Source organism: Bicyclus anynana, chromosome 12 (genome assembly GCF_947172395.1).
Source record: "Bicyclus anynana chromosome 12, ilBicAnyn1.1, whole genome shotgun sequence".
In the NCBI taxonomy this organism is placed as follows: domain Eukaryota; kingdom Metazoa; phylum Arthropoda; class Insecta; order Lepidoptera; family Nymphalidae; genus Bicyclus; species Bicyclus anynana.
The window spans coordinates 12718931-12742674 of record NC_069094.1 but is presented as its reverse complement, the minus strand read 5'-3'; the positions used below and the strand labels follow the sequence as shown (position 1 = coordinate 12742674).

Sequence of the window (23744 nt, the reverse complement as noted above, 5' to 3'; positions counted from 1 at the left end):
AACCGACTAGTGTTAATATAAGCAATGCAGATTTAGGTTTTTCAGCCAGTGTTCTTTAATAAGTGGTTCTGTCAGATACGGCTTAAATTTACTCGAATCGGTTTAGCACCATCATTAGACCCTTGCAAACAAAAAAAAAATATTCAAATCGGTCCAGTAGTCTTTGAGTAATCGAGTAACATACATACAAAATAAACATAGACTTGAATTGAGAACCTCCTCCTTTTTTTAAAGTCGGTTAAAAATCATGACTACACTGATAGCAGGGATGCTAAATTTGTAGCTACTTGGGCGTCATGGGGACCGATTACGCCAATTAACGATTGCCGTACTAGGTGCACCTGAATGATCTTTTATAATCTAGCTGCATGTGTGAAGAGAGCCTAACTGTGCTTCTACATTCAAGAATGTCAGCATACAGTCGTAAATTGCAGCAAAAAACTGTCAGGCAAGTGTACGATAAAGTGTGTTAATGAAATAGTTTGACATTAACGTTACATTTAATTGCTTTATTAATACAAAGTTTTATTGACATTATTCACAAAATTCGAAATAATGCTTATGAATAAAAAATAAAAATTTTATATAAGTACTTAAATATCGGCCACTAGTGTAGGTTAAAATATATATTTAAATAAGATTTGACAATCATCTTCATTATCAGCAGATCTAGGTCATCATCATCTCCTTACCCTTATCCCACTTAAGTGGGGTCGGAAAAATAAGTCAATCTTTTCCATTCGTCTCTATTACTCGTCAACTCATCATCCACTCCTTTTACACACATGTCCTCTTTCACACAATCCAACCATCTCTTCTTTGGCTTTCCTCTCCTCTTATGTCCTTCCACTTGCACATTCATAATTTTTCTAGTAATATGACTTTCCTCCCTGCGCATCTAAGCAGATCTAGGTACTGGTGGATATAGCTTACTAGGGGACGCCCGCAACTTCGTTCGCGTAAAATCTGTTTTTTGTTTAGTCCGTGGATTATACCAGGAAAAGAGTAATATAAGTTCTGTTCGAAGGTGCATTTTATGTTTATACCAAATTTCTTTCAAATCGGTTCAGTGGTTTAGCTTTGAAAAGGTAACAGACAGACTTACTCTCGCATTTATAATATTAGTATAGATAGGATATATTGTAATGAATTCCGAACAGTCTAAGCAATTTTAGTTTTGAGATATAATCTCGTGAAAAGCCTTAAACGCCTACGTAAAAGCTTTAGCTTAGAACTTTCACACAATATTTTAAATTTCTCCATTAATTCCCTTTTTCATTCATTCTTCTTTAATAACTTTTAAGCTTTATTACTTTCGGATTGACGATGTAGGAATATCAGTCAGTTATTATTTTCAGATATTCAAAATAAATCTATACTAATATTATAAAGCTGGAGTTTGTTTGTTTGATTGAACGCGCGATTGAATCTCAGGAACTACTGGTCCGATTTGAAAAATTCTTTCAGTGTTAGATAGCTCATTTATCAAGGAAGGCTATAGGCTATATATTATCCCTGTATTCCTACGGGATCGAGAACCACGCGGGTGAAACCGCGCGGCGTCAGCTAGTTTATTCATATTTATACAATTCCTTTTAATTAGCACAATAATCGCTGCTTTTCTCACCATAGTCATGACATGGCAGATTGTTGCGATATAACTACTCGTTCGTTGACGGGGCAATTAATATCACACAACACAAACCTACGGATGACTAACAACTTGGTGTGATTAACCCTATTAGCAGAAGAGACATTAATTTTACGATCACGGAAAAAAACATTTAAAACATAGAGATTTCTGTCCAAAAATGACATCACACGTTGGTTATTGATGGCATAGAGACTATAGATCAAGGGGTGTGTGAATGTTGAGTCACTAATTATGTAAAATCATTCATCATTGGCGTTATCAGCCTATGTTAACGGAGATGGGATATGGAACTACGACCCCGTATGCTTCTCCATTCCGACGTGGTAGTTGGTGATAATGATAAAAAAATCTTAAAAGAAATTACACTGAGAATTTAAAAAGGGAATGGAAAATTCAGTATTTCTTAACTTGAATTCAGGACCTCATGACACTGAAGCTACTTAAGCTATCCACTGGACTAAAGAGGCATTAGGTATCATCTAATCTATTGTTAAATCAATACAAGATATCAAACAAAACTAAATCAAATTCATCAGTAACAGCCGATGGACGCTCACTGCCGGATATAGGCTTCTTGCATGGTTCTTCCAAACACAACTCCCTGCAAACCGCTTGGTGTCCTCGGTCTACTTATTAGGGGGTCGACTAACACTGTGCTTTCCAGTGCGGGGTCGCCATTCCAGCTCTTGGGACCCCAACGTCTATCGGCTCTTCGAAGTATGTGTCCTACCCATTGCACTTCAGCTTCGTGCGTCGCGAGCTGTGTCAGTGACTTTGGTTCTTCTGCGGATCTCTTCATTTCTGATTCGATGGATGATGTAACTAATAGTAATATTTAATCAGTGTGTATTCACCTTTACCTATATATGGAGATAAAATACAGCGACGCCGTGGAGTCTGTTCCGAATAAATACAATTATTTCAACTTGAATATTAATGAACATTATGTAAATACGTACCTACGTGTTATGGCGAAGAATTTACTAAGCTTTTTATGTAAGTATTGGATCAATATGTGAAGCGCAAATACGTTTTATGTAATATTTTTCATAGAATCAACTCTTATAAAAATATGCTATAAAGTACGACATACATTTTCCTTGTTAGGCTGGAAGCAGCTGGAAGTATATATATATTTATTCTTTACAAGTCAGCCCTTGACTACAATCTCACCTGATGGTAAGTGATGATGCAATCTAAGATGGAAGCGGACTAACTTGTTAGGAGGAGGATGAAAATCCACACCTCTTTCGGTTTCTACACGGCATCGTACCGGAACGCTAAATCGCTTGGCGGTACGTCTTTGCCGGTAGGGTGGTAACTAGCCACGGCGGAAGCCTCCCACAAGCCGTATATTTAAACTGCTGTGACTGTGAGGTACCTAATTTAAATATTGACTAAAAGAATGTAATTTTAGAATAGGTCATTGTAATTAACTAATAGAGCTGTGATATGACCTTTGCCTCCGATTCCGGAGGATGTAGGTTCGAATCCGGTCCGTGACATGCACCTCCAACTTTTCAGTTGTGTGCATTTTAAGAAATTGAATATCACGTGTCTCAAACGGTGAAGGAAAAACATCGTGAGGAAACCTGCATCCCTGAGAATTTTCTCAATTCTCTGGGTGTGTGAAGTCTGTCAATCGGCATTGGGCCAGCGTGGTGAACTATTTGGCCTAAACCCTCTCATTCTGAGATGAGACTCGAGCTCAGCAGTGAGCCGAATATGGGTTGATGATGATGATGATGATGAATTAAGTAATGAAATCGATGAGGAGTTACCTCATCTATGCTTAGGCTCCATCATCAGATCAACCCCCGGCCTTCTTTAAATTGTAGTGCTTTAAAATACTTATTTATTGAAAACATTAACAAACTTACTAGTTGTCCCTGTAATATTCGAACGTTCCCCTCGATTTCTCCAGGATTCCATCATCAGATCCTAACATGATTACAATGGGACCAAACGGAAAGCATACCATAACAAACGAAAAAAAAAATTGAATCGGATCAGGTGTCTTCGAGTAATCGGTGAAGTAAAAAAAAAGATTCCGACGAATTGATAACCTCTTTCTTTTTTTAAAGTCGGTTAATAAAAAGGTAAAGTTTGCGCAATTGGTGTTATTGTTTGAAAATTCTTTTACAACTACAAAACCACGAAACCTGAACTGAAATTTTATTTTGAAAATTTTTTTTTGAACATTTTTGAAAATTCTTTTTTAACTAGAAAACTACTTTATTTGAGCATTATTCCCTTAATCTTACGGGATCGGAAACTATGCAGGTGAAAACGCGGGGCGATAGCTAGTGTTTCTTTGGTTTTTTGTGTAGTGTAGTGCGCGTTGTAAATTTTTGTACATAGTGCCATCTTGTAGGATTTTAGCGAACTATCTTGCAATGAGGTTTGTTTCTCAGAAGTCTTAAAGTGAATTCAATAAATGCTAACAGATGACGCTACTTGCAAAACCATAAAATTAATAATAAATAATAAAACAACGTCATTACTTTAATAATTCTTTTTTTCACATAAAATATTATTTAAATACTAACTAGAAATACATTAATTATTATATAATAGAACTACACTTATTAACTCTACAAGCATTCTATAAAAACTGGATAGCAATTCTCATTTTCTACAACAACTTTCCTTGCCATTGGTAAATAGCTGTTTCTTAGTTTGATTTTCGTGTTGTTGTTGAGCGTTACATCAGAAAACGTATCAACAACAAGTTTTTGGTGTTGTTGTGGCGTTCCCAGAGATGGCAGCTGTTTCGCGTGGCCATTGATGAAGCCTACCTCTCGACAAATCGCTTCTAATTGGGATTTGGTGTGGTTCAGCGAGGGAAAGCATTTGGTATGCCACACCCCGTGTGATCTTATTACTACTTCTCCAGTTCCATGCCTGAAAATAATTTTACGCAACAGTTAATGAAGTATGAACTAAGGTATTTAATAGCAAATAATCTACTTTTTTTTAGTTAGTAGTCTATTACTTACTAAAAACACTATGTTTGATTTAATTTTATTATGCCTTTTTATTGGGATACTAGCGGACGCCCGCGACTTCGTCCGCGTGAAACTCGATGTAAACTTTCAACTACCTCTACCCTACCCATACCATACCCTTACCCTACCCCTACCCTACCCATACCATACCCTTACCCTACCCCTACCCTACCCCTACCCTACGTTGAAATTTTTCCTGAATTTTCTTCGCTATAAACCTCACGGAGCCCGAGACCTTTTCAACGAATGCAAAACCGTGGAAATCGGTTTGTGCGTTCTGGAGTTATAGCGTCAGGAAGGAAAACCCGACTTTTATTTTATTTTATTTTTATTATTTTTTTTTTATAAAAAGTATCCTATGTCCTTCTCCTGGCTCTAAATTACCTCCCTGCCAATTTTCAGCAAAATCGGTTCAGCCGTTCTTGAGTTATAAGTGGAGTAACTAACACGACTTTCTTTTTTTTATATAGATTTTTTCCGTTATGTGAGTTTATCTACTCGCTTCAATGAGAGTTGACCTATTTAGGCCAATATATCCTATTTAGGCCAATATATCCTATTTAGGCCAATATATCCTATTTAGGCCAATTAAGTAGTGAAATCTGACTTTGTAATGAATTCATCATTCATCATTAGCCGCTTCATTTAGACCAGTCCTCCCTTTTAGTGGTAGGGGTGATTAGTCACTAAAACCCACCAAGTTCCTCCAATGGTTTAATTCAAAGAGCTGGTTTCGTCACCTTCTGATAAAAAAGTATCGAAAAGTCTAAACATAAGTTTGAGAGCCGTAATAGTTCAGTGGATATGGCCTTCAATTCGGAGGGTGTAGGTTTGATTCCGGTGTGGGTCATGCACCTCCAACTTTTCAGTTATGCGCTACGAGTAAATATTACGCGTCTCAATAATGTTGAAGGAAAAACATATTGCCTAACCCTCTCATCCTGCGAGGAGACTCGTGCTCAACTGAGTCGAAAATGGGTTGAAGTTTTGTCAAGCTATGAAACACTTATCAAAAGGTAGTAACAGGCATTTAAGTGTAATAAACTTACGGGGTTCCTTTAGGCGCACTCAGGCCGATACAATTCTTTTCGTCCTCTCCGTTTGGACAGTCGCGAGCCCCGTCACACACCACGTCTAAAGCCACGCAGTAGTCATCTGGCGGTACCGACGATTTAGTACACCTGGAACACGAAATAAATTATCAAAATATGCTAAAAGTTTATACAAAATTTGTTTATTAAAGGAGATGGTCCAAAATTGTATGGAGCCCAGGTCCAGTCATTGTACCCTAGCGGAAATAAAAGAAAATATTTTTTTTTAACTATTCTTGATTATATAAATCTACGAATTTACTTTAATTCTTTCGAAATAATATTAATTATCTCCCAAGAAATGCAACACTAGTATGGGTAATAATGGCGGATTGATGACGTTTTCAATGCAGTAATCGATTTGACGTTTGCTGTTAATTGTCATGTCATAGTTGCTTTAAGAGCGCCATCTTGATATACCTTAAAAACTTGGGCTTTAATTTTATTTATTTCTTTTTATTTAGTTACATTTATTCACTTTAATAAATCTTAATAAGATCCTTGTATTTTTTTTAATTTTATTGATACGGGGTACAAAAGTACCTGAAATGGACCATCTCCTTTGTTTTGATACTGTCGGAAACGGAAATAGAGTAAGTTTAATGTAAATATCTGTAACATTCCCAAACGGAATTTCAATTTGGATTTAGAACGCGCCAAGAAAAATTTATTGTTTTTTTTAACACAATATAATTTGGGGCGCGTTAGGTAGGTACCTCTGAAAAATGCACACTGGTCATCACCATAAATGTTGTCATCATCATAAGTCAGCTTTTAAACGTTACGTTTTAAAATGTTTTACAACGTTAGAATTTAGGTTATAATAGTCTCCAGAAAGGCTACATATGGGCAGCCTATTCTGTTCAAATCTGATTGAACCGAATGTGTTGTCTAATTTCCAGAGCACAGTTAAACCAACTATTTTTTTTCGTGTTGAGTAATTGCCGATGGCTCCATGTGGGACCACTACGTCCACCACTACGTCACCGGGGGGTTCAACCAACTATGGTTGCACTATGGTTAGGCTTAATTTCTGAATTCTGAATAAAATTCTTAAATTCGAACCAGTAGCTAGTTACTTACTGAGAAATATCGCGTTCAGTCAAACCATCTTTTTGAGTAATCTACCTAAGTATAAGATTTAGAAAGTAAGGTAAGGTAAGTTCTAAAAATTCAGGGTACTAACTTAAATCCTTTCTTCGCGTGACATTTACAAAACATCGGGTCCTCGTCGCTCCGGTCATGACAATGGAGTATTCCATCACAGAGTCTCGACGGCATGACTCGACTGAGATAATCCGAGCACTTGGTGTGGCCGGGCTCATCCGTGCCGTCCCCGCAGTCGTCATGGCCGTCTTTGAAAAGTTCCTTCAGGATGCACCGATCATTGTTACATTTCATTTGACCAACGGGACATTCTGAAAGAATAATAATACCTGCGGAGATCTAAATTCTGTAGAAATATCGGAATAAAACGGATTGATTGATGACACATTTTGTGGTTAATTTCTGTCGCGCAAAATTGTAGCCTTATAATATTAGCTTTCTGTCAGGTAAAGTCCAGTTAAAATTGGATCAGACGTTCCGTGAATGATGTATTGTCTATATCTATTGTCAATTGAGTAATTGCTTACCACATCCATGATATAGAGGATCATGGGTACAAATGTCGTGTTTCTTACTACATGACTCTTTAGATTCATCAGCAGCATCTTCACAGTCAGTAACTCCATCGCAGACATTTCGTAACTCTACACACTTGCCTCGTTGACATCGAGCACCTTCGCAATCGTCGAGTACATTTTCTTCTATAGAATTATGCATAGGCTTTTCTGTAAATATAACATCACATTTGTTTGAAGAATCAAAGTCACCGACATAGCTCAACGAGTTGCGAAGCTGAAGTGGCAATGGGCGGGGTACATAGTTCGAAGAGCCGATGGACGGTAGGGTCCCAAAGTGCTGGAATGGCGACCCCGCACTAGTAAGCGCAGTGTTGGCCGACCCCCCCACCCGGTAGACTGACGACATCAAGCGAGTCGCAGGGATTTGGTGGATGCAGGTGGCTCAGTATCGCGATGTTTGGAAGTCCCTACAAAAGGCCTATGTCCTGGAGTGGACGTCCATCGGCTGATATGATGATGATGATTTGTTTGAAGAAGCCTACGCCTACGCTTACGTTGCGTGTTTCACTTTGGACGGACTGGAAGATTTTTTAAATGAAAAATCGGTTTAAAAATTCTTAATACACTTTGATAAACGTCAAGGGGGTACGAACGCAACGGCGACGTGGTGTTTACATTTATCACCACATTTCGTTACGGTACGTATGCAGCGACTTTAAATTGCCATTGTGCCTTTGCTGATACTGTCTTCCAACAAATGTTTGTTTAGTGTTAGTTATTTATGGTGTGGCGTTATAATATGTTATAAAGATTTTAAATGCTCTAGTATGTTTTAACCAGAAATATTTTACAATTCCCATAATGCATTGCTATTCAAGTTTCGATGCATAAAATGTTATTTTAGTTACGTATTCAGTTTCATCCTTCCTCAGGTTAGTTGAGTGGAAACTCGTGTACTAAAAGTGGGTAGATACGTTATTATCAGAGCACGGCTTTCAAACAAGTCATGTTGGAACAAATAACAAGGTATCTAGTAACTTCGCTTGTGTTGTTAATGCATACGAGTTTTAACATAATTAATAAGAAAGTTCTCTACGCCCTAACTAAAGCTGCAGATACACGGGCAATTAAAATTGCTACATTCTGGCCAATATTGGTTACTGACGTCATGACTACATGAAATAATTTACTGCAATATCTGAAAAAATCTTCGTTTGTAACGTCAAATTTTTTATAAACTGCATCATAGCCGAGATAGCCCTGTAGATAGACTTCTGCCTCCGATTTCGGAGGGTGTAGGTTCGAATCCGTTCCGGGGCATGCACCTCCAACTTTTCAGTTGTGTGCATTTTAAGAAACCTGACAATTTTCCTAATTATTTACATGTGTGAAGTCTGCCAATCTACATTGGGCCATCGTGGTGGACTATTTCCTCTCCTAGCCTAAGCCTTCTCATTCTGTGAGGAGACTCTTGCATAACAATGAGCCGATTATGGGTTGTTAATGGTCATGATGTTGATGATTGCTTCAAAGACGTGTTGCCAAGCAATGCTTGCTCCGTAAAAAGTTACTACATCATTGATGAGTTCCTTTATGATAAAGGTGCTTGGAGGTCATTGGATCAGCTTCCACCTTTACACAAGAAGTAAAACTACAAGAAATTTTATTATTGTTATCAATTGTAAATTATAATACTGTATGACTTTAAAAAAAATAGCAAATGTTGAGCTTCTTGCCTTTTCTGTTTCAACAGAACCTGGATTCCCAGTGGTACAAACTTTACAAATAGTCGACTGACGTTTCAAAAGTGCTTGCAAACTGAGTCTACTTTAAATAAATGAATTTTAGATTTTTTTAAATTTCGCGTGTAAGCGCACCGTTCGTTATTAGCGAAAAATGGAACATCCGTACCTTTATAGCTTTTAATCTCATGTTTGAGAATTCCGATATCTGTACCCACTATTATTTTACTACAATCGATGGTATTTTGTACAAACGATGCTGTCGGGTACCATCCTTGTTTTGTATGACAACTAATTATTCCAGCCCAGTTAGAATGTACGTCTGTCTGTAAACCAAAACATAATCTTGTAGAATAATTTTAAATGCCTATCGATTATATTATTATTACTATCTGACACCACGCGGTTTTACCGACGTGGTTCCCGTTCCTGTAAGAAAACTTGGATAATATGCCTACAGCCTTCCTCGATAAATGGGCTATCTAACACTGAAAGAATTTTTCAAATCGGACTAGTAGTTCCTGAGATTACAATCAAAACAAACTCTTCAGCTTTATATATTAGTATAGATTAACAAATATATCGCATAAAAATTCAAGATATGTTATTTTTATGAAAACAAATTTTGTGGTATTTAAATGCACAACAGATTCAATATTGTGTCGTATTTTTGATTATGGTAAAGAATGGTTACAAGAATTTTGTTCAATCATTCCATTCCTAATTCATACTATACATACTATACATAGTCTAAAACCTTTAATTTAAATGTAGAATTCAAATTTTTTTATAAGCCACGTTCACTTAATGACTAAGTTTTGTATTTCGAATGGTAGGTATATCATTGTGATTTACATTTCGCATTGCTTATACAGTCGTCATAATTAGAACGAAATTAAATGCTCCGTGATGCTTGAAATTGTTTCAAGACGCAAATTCCAGTATGTTGTAAACATCAAAACTGAGAGCCAAATTAAATGCTTACTAAGCTTTTACATTTAAAACGAAAGATGAGAAATAATTATGTACACGCGTTAACGAAGAATACAGCAAATACGATATTATAATAGTTTTAATTTAGTTGATTATAATGTAAACTTACAGGACACGAACTGTTCCTCTCTGGAATGAAACACCGGCTACGTTGATCGCAATTATTTGTTTCTTTTAAGAAGACAGTGAATGACTTATTATTTTTTGTTGAACCAACGGCAACGCATATAGAGTTCTGCGTATCTTCAGAAAATCTATAAAGGTTAGATTAGATTAGGCATTGTATAATTAATTACATTACATAAAAAAGTCTGTTATTGACAACAATAATAATTAATATATCCTAGTATGCGAAATTGTTCTCATTCAACTTGTTTTAAATGCTCATCAACTCAATTAACATTTTCATGACTTACGACTATTTTTTCTTAATAGCAAAGAAAATGAATGGTCTTCACACTGATTTTCTATAGAGACTCTTCTCTATAAATAGTCAAACTTGACGTTTTAAAAATTCTTAATGTAATAAGTTAATTTGAAATAATTGACCTATTTGAAACAAATACATTTTAATTGTTTGTTGAATTTAATAATCGCATATAAATTGGAATTCTTTCTCAATTAGATAAACATTTACAGGGTAAACTCGTAATAAAGCTTAATATAAAATATGTACTTACAAGGACGTCACGATCATTGGTTTTACCATAACAGAGTAAACTGCAGGCTTTTTCAAATGCAGTAGAAGAACTTTGCTGCGATATAAGTCTTTCTTAGCATCAACTTGGTATACTTGTTCATACGGACCTACCGTAGATTGTAAAGTTTGTTGTGTACCAAGTACTACAGTAATGTAGTTATGGTTAAAACTAAAATGAAAATTTTGTTTATTGTAATTTTGTTAAACTATTTCATAAATTAAATTATTTCATTAGATAATTAAAAATACTTACGAATAACTTTGTAAACAATAGTGATTTATCAAAACCCAGGATAAATCTACAAGGACACCTGTACACTTGTATAATCCATCGACATAAACCTGAGCAACCCAAGGCCACATGAATAATGAAACATCTTCTAAATCTTTACTTGTACGAAGGTTTTGGGTTACATCAAAATGTGTAAACAAAGAATGGTCACAAAATACATAAAGAGTCATACATGTTCTTGTAACATTAGGCACGCATTCTTCTTTAATGATTTCAGGTTTCGGTATAATCACATTTCTTAGTGAGTTATTCGTATCTTCAGTTTTAAAAGTAAAGTGCACGGGAATTTCGAAATCAATATCTCGTTTATTTTTGTTATGATCTCCTCCACCACTGACGAGGCTATCTTTTATATTTATGTGTTTTAGTAAATATCTGTTAGCTGAACTGAAAAAGTATATTATCTGATTAGAAAATTAGCTGTTGACCACTATACGGTAAAAAATAAAAGTACTAAAAATACTGTACTTGAAACCCAGATAACGACAGATATGTATCGCAGCTTCTTCTTGCATTTTAATTTGCATGTCTTTTTCACAGACTATTTGCCAATTATTTTCATGCCTTTTTGTTATATATCCTTCTAAATTGACCAGTGGTCTGCCACTTACATCGTAAGTTATATGTTTACCGTTCGACAAAGTAACTGAAATATATTAATAAATTAGTTAATTTCACTTGTAATTCTTTGTTGAACTGTGATTAGTAATCTTGTACTTACAACAGTCTATTTCATCCTCTCCTAATGGACATTGTGGTGTTCCGTCGCATATGTACTTTGTGTCCAAGCAAATTTGACTCCGTTTACATAGAAAATGGCTTTTCTCACATGTAACTAAAAATACAGTTATTTTTATTAATGTTAAATAAATTAAGGTGAGTGCGTTAATTTCAGATATATTTACTAAACCTTAGTAATTCAAGGTATTATAATAACTACGTACAGCAATCAATTTCATCCTGTCCATCGGCACAGTCAAAATTTCCATCACATATCAGCTTACTGTCATAAGTCGTTAAATAATCTAAGCATGTACAATCTAATTCATCAGTTCCATCTTCACAGTCAGGTTTATGATCACACCGAGATGCATAAGGCACAATTTGATAAATTCTGAAATTTTAAAGGGAATTTTATAAATAATATTAATATCTACATTTTCTTTTGATTGTTCTATTACGAATAAACGATTACATGAGGATTATCCTCATGTAACTATCACATACCGTCTACATTGAAACTCCGTTGGTGATAAATGTTTTTTCCTTATTTTTGCCGGTTGCAGTTCCAAAAGTGTAATATCTTCTAATTCACTAAAATTTTCATTCTTTGAGTCTAAAGGTTTTGTTGCGTCTGACTTATTTTCTACATGTTTGGCTTCAGAAAATGAATGATCATGTTTTTTATTTTCTGCGTTTATGTTACTTATGCCATCATTAATTATATTAGCCTGGGGCATAAGTTCAACTATCAATTCTTGGGATTCTTTGGCAGCTTTGCTCTTATTACTTTCTAAATTTTGTGTATCGTGTTCTAAGTACTCCCTAAATTCATAATTGTTATCAGTTGTTGTTTGATAAACAGTCGTGAAAGTCGTTGTCTTTAGGGAAATATCTTCAAGATTTTCTTTTTGAATAGGCATTTTATCTAAAGTAGATGACATTGATTGTAAAGAATGTTTTGATGTATCTATTGCCACTGCATGTATTTCTGGCTTCTTATTTGTTAAATCATTGATAGGGTCTGAAGTAACAAATTCATTTGACTCTTGTTTACCGAAATCCTCAAAATAATCTGGATTTGAGATTTCTATAGTAGAAGCATACATGAAATGACTGGCACTTGTATCCAAATCGGTTAAAGGCTTATGTTTTTTATATTTTGATGTAACATTTTCCATATCTTTCCAATATTTTGTTGTACTTTCAATTTTAACATCATCATTACTATACCTTGTAGACTCAGTAATGAACTCATTAATCAAAGTGGTTGAAAGCGTTTTAGTTGTGGTAACTATATTATCATTATCTGCGCTATCTTCAGATGACAAGGAGTCATCAATTTCGTTCGTTTCCTTTGCTTTACTACTGTTAGAATTTTCACTGACTTCTCTCGTTGGAGAATTCACAGTTAGAGATTTTTCATTTGACTCCATTATTGAAATGTCACAGTTAAGCTCATCTTCTCCATCAAGGCAGTCTATTATTTTATCGCACATTCGTTTTTTAGGTAAACATTTTAAAATTCCTGAATCACACCTAAAACCTGGGCATTCTTGTTTTGGTTGAATTAAAGGCAATCTTTTTGAAGCTGTCAATATAAAAAAAATATTTATTATTTTTATGGCATATTATTTGGTAAACATTATAGTTATTAAATTTAAATATAAACTTGCACTTGGACTTACATATATGGTACTTTATCCAATTTACAAACAAACTGACTCGTGTGTAAACTCCTGGCTCGTCTTTTCTACCACACCCATCGCCGTGGCTTACGATACCTGCCACATACCATTGCTGAGTATTCATAGGATTTCTGCATAATAAAGGACCACCACTATCACCCTGAAATTAAAATGAAATTTTAATATTTGTGTGTACTGCATCATGTGCCTCGATAGTAGGTAAGCGTATGAGTCTTCAAATCACAAGGTAAATAAGCTATGATATACTGAGCTGTAGCTGAAGTTGATACTGATAATTGCACTATGTTATGATTTACAATTTAATCTTCGTATAGGACATTTAATTAAATTAATTACCCTTTTGTTTCCAAAATGAATTTAACTTACTTGACAAGCATCCTTTCCTCCTTCCATTAAACCTGCACATATTTCTTTACCGGATTGATCTTCTTCGTGTTTACAATGTTCCCAAATAGGTATTTCTACTTCACGCATATGATCAGCTGTAATCAGATGAAGAAACGTTTATAATTTATATTCAAACAATTTTATATTGTTACATTAAAAATAGTAATTTTAGTAAAATAGATAAAATATCGAACACCACCTGCAATTATATCTATTGACCGATTTCATCCGGTGTTGTGACAATTTAGCCTTTTTTTGATAGCGGGCTTACTTGGAAGAGATACAGGTTCATTTCACCCATACTCTGTCGGTTTCGTACCAGTATCGTACCGGATCGTTAAATCACTTGGCAATACGTCTTTTTCGGTAGAGTGGTAACTAGCCAAGGCCAATATCTACTACCAGACCAGACCTAGACCTAGAGATGGGAATTGAACCCAGTAATTCTCTGTTGAGAACTACAGCAGTATGAACTGCGAGAGAGAGATCGTGAAATCGGTCTAATCATTCTGAATTGCTTATCCTAATAATGTAAGACATCAATTTTATGTGATTTATATCATCATCATCATCATCACCATCATTCTTGACTTTATTTCTATTGAGTTCGTCTTTAATAAAATTAAATTACATACGATCAGGTCCCCGTTCTTCTGTGGCACCCCACCCTACAGCAGTACATATAGTTCCAGCTGGAGGTCCCCACATCCAGTCACTGCCAGCAACCTCGGGACTCGGCAAACAAATAGGTCTGGCCCATCTACTAAACTGTATACCAGGTTTAACTCTTAGCAGAGAAAGATCGTTTATCATGTTCTCTCGATTATAATTCTGATTGACGATAACATGAGTTACACGATAGTTTTGCTCTTGAGGCGAAAACGAAAAGCGACGAAGCATACCGACTTGCACTTCGTAATAGTGTTGCCAGAATCTAAAAATAAAGTAAAACATATAAATATAAAAGAACCAACTGTTTGAATATAGAATTACTTAGAAAATAAAGCGTAGTAATTAAAGAATAAAAATACCAAATAACACATACTTTAAAATTAGCTACAACTTGATATGTGGTGTTTTAAGTATGTATAACTTGGCTTATTTATAGTGATTGGAATGATTTAATAAGAAAGAAGACTCTTTAAAAGAGAGTAAGGACTGTGCTGTGCCCAGTAGGCTTAACATGTAATATATCTCCTGAAGAGAAAAATAAATATTATCAACCAATAACGGTAAAATATCGTTTCTCTTTCGTCCCATAACAATAAAAGAGAGAGCGACATTTTCGATTCCGCTGCTCTTTATTGACATTTTATCCTTCTCTCGTCTAGATTTACAACTGGTGTAGATTAAATTGACACCGGCCTCGAATGATGATGTTACATACATCATTCGATATTCGATTCTTTAAATCCTAAACCTTATGATTTGTTGGCACCGCCTTCAAAGTGATCAGAAGGTAGCACGTATGATGTTATTTTTCGCTTTTTAGTTTATTTTTGTGATTTTGAAGTCGGTTAAATTTTTTTGTTAAACAAGATTTTATAGTAAAAAAACTTACTTATTAACACAATGCGCTGCACTCATAATCCAATTTTGGTTGATAATAACTCCGCCACAATGAAACATCCCATCTCTGTACAGTGCTACCACCCACGGCCAAGCAGTAGGTTGGCTTGGCTTACCACCCACAACCCGTCCTTCAGCCCGTTTTCTCCTTGTTTCCTCCTCGCCGCTTACATATTTGCGAAGCAAATCTGATTCCGTATTTTTATTTGTTACGTATCTTTTTACTCGACCTCCGTAAAACATGGCAGGATATGGTAAAAGGAATCGTTTATTCCGACCAAAGAGTCGACTTTCTATTGCAGCGTCCTGTAATAAAAATATCATAAAAATATATATTATCCTATCAAGTTTTTGCGTTTCATTTTTAAATATTTCCTGTTTATTTGGGATCTTAAAAAAACGAAGATATTTGAAAAAATCTGCAATTGTGATGTCCAATATATTATTCAAATGAATTATATTCCAAACTAATGAATGAATGCCTGCAACTTTTTTGCCTTTCTTTCAAAATTTTTGTTTGTGTTTTAGTATGGCTTGACGGCCGCATTACGTGACCCTGCTTTGTGCATCCACGGTCGTAGGTTCAATTGCCTCAACTGGAAAATATTTGTGTAATGGACATGGGTATTTTCCAGTGTTCATACATCCGAACAAAATACATATATTATGATATAAACTCAGCTATCTTAGCACCAACAACAAACGCTGTATGATTACTTTGGGGCTAGATAGAATAGTATAGTATCGTTTAATTAATTAGAAACACTTCAGAAACAGTCATTTTGAAATCACAGACAGACATTTTAATCGTATTTCTATTGAAATTTGTAAAATTCAAAAAAAGCATTAAAAATTTAAATGAAAGGACAGTATAAAACAGCTTGGAGATTACCTCCTTTATTAGTTGAGATGTTGTGAGCATCCTAGTTCCACATAGTAAATCAGGACATGTGACATACACTGCAGAAGCGTTAAGACATTCATTATGTGTGTGAACTAATCCTCCCAGAGCGTTGTTTATATAGTTAACCTTCAGCAGTGGATCGATTGGCAAAACTTGAATAAATGGTGGTCTGGAAACAATTTAAGTTTTATTTTAACTAAAAATTTAATAATGGTTAACATAAGTGACTTTGCATCATCTTAAATCGAGTTTTTATTTTTTTATTTTTATTCTTTACAAGTTAGCCCTTGACTACAATCTCACCTGATGGTAAGTGATGATGCAGTCTAAGATGGAAGCGGACTAACTTGTTAGGAGGAGGATGAAAATCCACACCCCTTTCGGTTTCTACACGGCATCGTACCGGAACGCTAAATCGCTTGGCGGTACGTCTTTGCCGGTAGGGTGGTAACTAGCCACGGCCGAAGCCTCTCACCAGCCAGACCTGGACAAATTAAGAAATTTTCAATCTGCCCAGCCGGGGATCGAACCCAGGACCTCCGTTTTGTAAATCAACCGAGCATACCACTGCGCCACGGAGGCCGTAAAAAAGTTAGGAGTTATGAAATATTGAGCTTATTTTATTTATCAACGAACTTTCAGTATCAGTCGAAGTTAGAGTTAGGTTTTTGGTTGTGTTGCATCCCCATTAGGAGCATGTTAATCTGTCCATCCCGCTCAATATCATTAAAATCTGATCATTGATCGGTACAGAGTCATACGCATACATTATCACCTACGCGTATTGCAGCAGCATAGATAGTCTAAGATGAGTTTGGTTCTTTGGGCTGAGAAATATTAAAAGCTTTACTATTGTTTATGAAATTCTCAATAAGAGTTGGCAGTGTAGATGTGATACTCAGCAAGCCGTTGGTCAACGTCACTAATATCTGATAGTGATCTTTACAGAGTCAGTTAGTTCCCTATGTTAGCGACCCACTTTGAAGCAAAGAAGCTAACCTTCAAATCCCAATGCCTAAGGGCAGAAGTAAACTTGGCTTTGTAAGCAAATTATACAGGCTGAGAAGATTAGATTAAATAGAAATCTTACCGTATAATGAGTCCCGTTTCACGCCGACAAGCATCGTGAGCCCACATGTAAGGGTTGTTACAAACTGCGTACCAGTTACCTTTATAATTCCTATGCAGATAGCCTTCAGTGTTAGATATTGCAAACAGCTGTAAAAAGATCTCATATAAATGCAAATTTTTGTTTACTTTAATATCGTTTACGTTAGAATGTAATATCTTACAGGTTTCTTATGTAGAGTGGGCGCAAGCATACTGCAATCGATTTCATCTTTGTGGTTGGGGCAATCGGCTACGTTGTTGCAGCGTTCATCCTTAGAGTAACATGTAACTCGTGTGTTAGTATTGGTGTCTTCACAGCTAAAAGATCCTTCATCACAACCTGAAAAGAATAGATTTATCATTCACTAGCCGACGCCCACGACTTCGTTCGCGTGAAACTCGGTGTAAACTTTCAACTAACCCTATCCTACCCCTACTCCTACCCTACTCCTACCTACCCCTAAATACTTTTCTGGTTGTTTTTTTACACCTTGTGTCCGAAAAACCTAAATATCTTACGGAACCCTATTTTTTCCAAAATAAAATTTAGCCTATGTTACTTTTGGATATTGTAGCTTTCGAATGGTGAAAAAATTTTTAAAATCGGTACAGTAGTTTTTGAGCCTATTCATTACAATCAAACAAACATACAAACAAAGTTTTCCTCTTTATAATATTAGTATAGATAAATATTTACCTTTTTGACTACCACATCGATTCTATACATTTCTCTATTTCGATCTGAAATATTTTCTTGTTTCGTTATTTTTAGACCCCTTTTTACGTATTCGCGGTTATAGTTTTTAACTTTATTTTTTATTAATAACAGTACATACTTACATCATTTTATGAAGACTTTAGATTGGATTTTTCAGCCTTCATAAAATGAGATAAATCTTACTATCGCATGCTCTCTTTCTAGATTATCATATCTTACAAAATAGTTTTACCATCACATCCCATTTCATCTTCACCGAAAGGACAATCGAAATAGCCGTCACATATTCTCGCTACATCCACACGAGATTTACAAGTGCATCTCGCTTCGTCGCTGACGTCATTACAATCTACCTGCCCGTCACACCAATCTTTCTCATCGACACAGCTACTGCCATCACTGCAGGACATCATGCCGACGGGGCATTCGACTTCTTTGACTGAAGAATTTGATAATGCATCTTTTGGCAGGATATTTTTATATCTGAAAATATAAATACTCCGTATTGTAAAATATAAATCACCTTACAATCTTAATAACAGTCAACAGTATTTATCATCATCATCATAATTAGACGATTCATCGTCTTAGAATAACTGAACTTTTAAACTACATGGTTTTGAGATGCCTGTATCTAGTGTCTCCCTGTAACTCGCTGGATGTCGTCAGTCCGGCTAGTAGGGGGTCATCTAACACTGCGCTTTCAGTTGCAATTCGCTATTCCAGAGTTCTTCAACAATGCCCTTCAACTATAACTTTGCTACTCGTTGAGTTCTTTATCTGCAAATCTCCCTAATGGTTCGATCACGCAGAGATACTCCAAGTCCGAGCATAGTTTATCCCATAGCCCGATGTCTGACTCTGAGCCTTCTTTTGATGCACATAGCGCCCAAGTTTCCGATCTGTATAATATGATCACTTATTACTGGTAACACGCACTTACAGATTTCCGTCTTCACACACTTTGTAAATTTTACAGGAAAAAATGTACACTTAACAAGTTAACTAATTACATAAGAAACAATAAACATATTAACTCACTTGGGTTCTATATAATGCATAGCAATTTCAACATCTTGAGGATGTGGTTTATGTTTGAGTGTCTCCACATCACGTTCATGATTATAAGCAGATATATAACTTGACGGAACATGTCTGAAATTAATACATTTAATATTAAATTAGGTAATTTTAGTTGAAGTGCTAATAACAAATAAATTATTATGAATACGTACCTCGAAGAATATGGAGATATCTGTGATTGGTAGTCTAACTGTGGGTTCTCGTAAACACCTATAAGTAAAAATCACAAAAAACACATAAATTTAACTGATACAATATTAAGCAATGTTAAAAATGTAGGTATGTAATTCTTTCATTTAATAGTTGAAATATTAATAACAAAAACTAACAAAGCAAAAGAAAGAATAAAATGGGAATGGGAATTAATTCAAATGATTGTATTATGTATGCTGCTAGTGCTAAAATTATGATATAGATCATCAATATTTAAAAAACCAATTTACCTTGTAATTCAGGAAAACTTTGTTTCATGAGACGTGCTAATAAACAGGTATCTGTTAATTGTGGACTAGATGATTCACGTGGAAACGTGGCATGTGAATGGCTCATTTGATTAGGAATGCCATAAGAGTTTTCTAGAGTTACGCTTTTCTTTGGTCTCACAAAATTAAGCGCTGTTCCCTTTTTTGGTATATCTGCACGGTTTTTATTTGATTTCCCTTTGATATTCATATCTATACCATTTTTTGTGTTACTGAATTTATTTTTATCATCGTCATTTTTTGATTTATTTTCTGTTAGCAACTTTATTTTCATAACCAATTCTTTGCAGGCTTCTTTGTGACTTTCATCGTTACATAAAACATCTTTTTCTGACATCATTTTCCGGAGCCTCTGTATTTTATTATCCTTGAATTTCACGAGATGTGTTTTAGTTAAATCGGTATTATTTTTAGGAAAAGAAACAGTTTCTCGTTTATTACGTGATCTTGAAAATGTGTTCAATGTTTTATTTTTTGGCTGGATAAATATAACCATCTTGTCGTATAGTGTTGTAATGTTTTGTTCTTCACTGAATCCCGACACAAAAATCAATTCTGTATTTTGGATTTTTGCTAAAATTGGAAATTAAAAATAAATTGTTTGTTGTTTGTTTAATATTGGTTGCTCTTCAAAGTCAATAAAATGAATTATTTTTATTATATACTTACAATTACTTTCTAGTAGCCTTAAGATCAAACCGAAAAATCCAGCAGCAAATATAATTATAATCAATATTGCTAGTATTTTTTGCAGAAGAGGGTACCATTTTAGGCCGCCTTTTTCTGAAATAACGAAGGTTTCCTTAATGATCCGAGAAGAGAAAATTACTGAAAATCTTTCAAAATAGAAAGAAAAATAATTAGGTCAGTGCGTGAGGGATTATATTTATATTAATCAATATATATGAATTGGGACAACATATTATATTAGAGTCTTAGTTGATATTAAGTTTCTGCAGTAGTAAGTAGTAAATCATAATATTTGGTTCTATTTAAGCTCAGGTAAAATTTTGATTTTTCTGTTTTCTAATTCCGCTCTACTTAAACGAAAACTATTTAATGTATGAGAATGACATTCGTTATCGACAGGTCACGTGATCAAGTTATCGATCAGATCTGTCATTTCCATACATTTTGTTAGTTCTCAAAGGTTTAGCGTTTGTAGAAAATCGATGTGCCACATGACTATAGGCCCTGGTCTTCCTTATAAACATAGGCCGTGGCTAGTTACCGTGCGAATCTGGTACCAGAGTTCCAATATATTACTGCTTAGTGGTCTGTTTATAGCTCTGCACTTTCTCGTTCCCTAGATAAAGGGTTTTGATAGACAATCAGACTGACTGACAACATAGTGATCTTATTCTATCAGCCAACAGACGTCCACTGCTAGACATGGGCCTCTTTCAAGGACTATTTATCCATAAGGTTAGTGCCCATAGAATGACCGCGTTGTGCGTGCAGGTTGGTCAATTGCAGGACTGGATTTTTTCGCACCGGTATCGCTGCTGCGCAACTCAATAATTCATAAAAATTTAGCCACTTGAGAATGATTATACCGCCATTAACGATCTTATTAGAGTTTCATTTCTTTCCTTTTGAGATACGGAATACTTAAAAGGTAAAGATTTTAATTAAAATCTAGAAAACATTATTATCAAGCATGAAACTTATAAGGGAATATTAATTAACTTCAGGAAAGAAAACAAGCCGGAGGTGGCTTAAAATGTTAGTTTCAGCCTTAATATTAAAGACTAGCTGACGCCGCGCGGTTTCACCCGCGTGGTTCCCGTTCCCGTAGAAATACAGGGATAAAATATAGCCTATAGCCTTCCTCGATAAATGGGTTATCTAACACTGAAAGAATTTTTCAAATCGGACCAGTAGTTCCTGAGATTAGCGCGTTCAATCATACAAACAAACAAACAAACAAACTCTTCAGCTTTATAATATTAGTATATATATTGCAGGCATACTGGTTTTATCAAGCGGTGCTACATTAATCTTATGAACATTGAATTATTAATTAATTTTGTAGACACATACTGCTTACATTATATCGTTTAAATTATTAATAATGTCGTTAAGTCAAGAACATTGCTACATTCATTAAATATTAATATACATATGGTAGATATGGTTACCCTTATTTGTCTCAGCCAGATCCATGGGGAGAAGACCGACCATTTTCTTTTCTTCAGGAGCAATCATCTAAATATGAAATAAAAAGCCTTGAATATATTTTTTTTGAAGCCGTGATACCCCAGTGGATATCACCTCTGCCTCCGATTCTGGAGGGGTGTGGGTTCGAATCCGGTCCCGGGCATGCTCCTCCAACTTTTCAGTTGTGTGCATTTTTAAGAAATTAAATATCTCGTGTCTCAAACGGTGAAGGAAAACATCGTGAGGAAACCAGCATACCAGAGAATTTTCTTAATTCTCTGCGTGTGTGAAGTCTGCCAATCCGTATTGGGCCCGCGTGGTGGACTATTGGCCTAACTCCTCTCATTCTGAGAGGAGACTCAAGCTCAGCAGTGAGCCGAATATGGGTTGATAATGATGATGATTAATAAATTTTAATGAAGTTCCGACATGAATAGTTACTTAATTGTCTCTGTTGGTAAAGTTTGGTCGTGGCTAGTGCAAATTACGAATTAGCTGCAAATTTCTATCAGCAAAGACGTACCGTAGGTACGTAGTACGTACTCTCTCGAAAACTATGAATAGTAGTTTAATGAAATACGACACAACCTATTATAACATTTTATACTCACATTTACGTCTTATAACCCAACACGTATCTAAACACTGTCACCAAATAAACACATAATTTATGTTATAAATTAAATAATTAATGTATACTAAGAACTGATTGTCTCCATGTCGTTAAGGCTACTGTCGCATTGCCACATCTATATTGAGGTCGCAATTTTGCTTGTACAGAGTTTTTCAAAACTGCTGATGGGTTCCTATTGTTTTATTATTACAGCTTCATATGTGTATTTCACATTTGAATGTATGTATATTATGCTGACCGAAATAATTATGATATTATTCATTATTAGGTAACAACCTATTTAATCTAAATATATAAAACTCAAAGGCGACTCAATGACATAGTAATCTACGCACGCACAGCCCAAACCACTAGACGGATCGGGCTGCCATTTGGCTACCTGCATGCCAAATGGCAGCCCGAGGCAGATGATGTTATGACGTAGGCATCCGCTAAGAAAGGATTTTGATTTCTAAAGGGATAGAATAGAGGTTGAAAGTTTGTATGGTCGCGGGCGTCTGCTAGTTAAAATTAAAATTGTAGTATTTTGCAACAACCAGCTTCCAAAAGGTAATAAACAAGTATAGTAGGTTCACTTGGAAAAAACATATCCAAACCAAGATGGATGAGATCTACCATCGATTTAAGGGGTTGTATTGTATATTTGCTCGGAACACCAGGTTATCCCTAGAAAACAAGCTACTTGTCTATAAGACAATTATCAGTATGACCATTATACAAAGAACACAAAATTAAGTATTGAAACAATATGTCGAACGCGCCGTGGTTTCTACGAATACCGTTTCTGGTATTCCATTCACGAACATCTAGAAATGCAAACAGTAAAAGAAGAAATAAAAGGAGATTCATGCTCCATACATTTTTGGGCTCTTTTTGAAAATGCCGGCCAACAAAAAAAATGGCATGACTCGTTAGAATTAGCTATTTAGAGCAATAGTTAATATAGCATAAAAGTTGCCAGGTGGCTCTGAACCAAGTTATACAGGTTCGACGATTCGTTATTTCCATACATTTTGTCAATTTTTAAAAGTGCCCGCTAAGAAAAAAAACTGATACGTATCGTTAGAACTGCCCATTTGGAACAATAGTTAGTATGGCACAAATGTTGTAAGATTGCTCTGAATCAAGTTATACAGGTTCAATGACTCGTCACTTCTATACAT

The 23744-nt window shown here is 35.3% G+C and overlaps 1 protein-coding gene across 1 annotated transcript; it reads right to left on the bottom strand.

Moving 5' to 3' along the window:
• Positions 1–4193: 4193 nt before the first annotated feature.
• Positions 4194–21995, bottom strand: LOC112053575 (serine protease nudel). The gene is made up of 27 exons (XM_052884806.1): positions 21929–21995; positions 20457–20570; positions 19749–20360; positions 19458–19515; positions 19264–19377; positions 18987–19124; positions 18455–18705; positions 17687–17844; positions 17485–17612; positions 16383–16563; positions 15483–15796; positions 14557–14855; positions 13901–14016; positions 13514–13673; positions 12333–13416; positions 12050–12219; positions 11827–11940; positions 11574–11751; positions 11067–11492; positions 10794–10982; positions 10223–10367; positions 9290–9446; positions 8569–8576; positions 7388–7757; positions 6940–7171; positions 5712–5843; positions 4194–4558 (listed from the first exon to the last, which is right to left on the bottom strand). Exons 1-27 carry the CDS (start codon positions 21993–21995, stop codon positions 4249–4251), a joined length of 6225 nt encoding a protein of 2074 aa, XP_052740766.1. The 3' UTR covers positions 4194–4248.
• Between the last annotated feature and the right edge of the window lie 1749 nt (positions 21996–23744).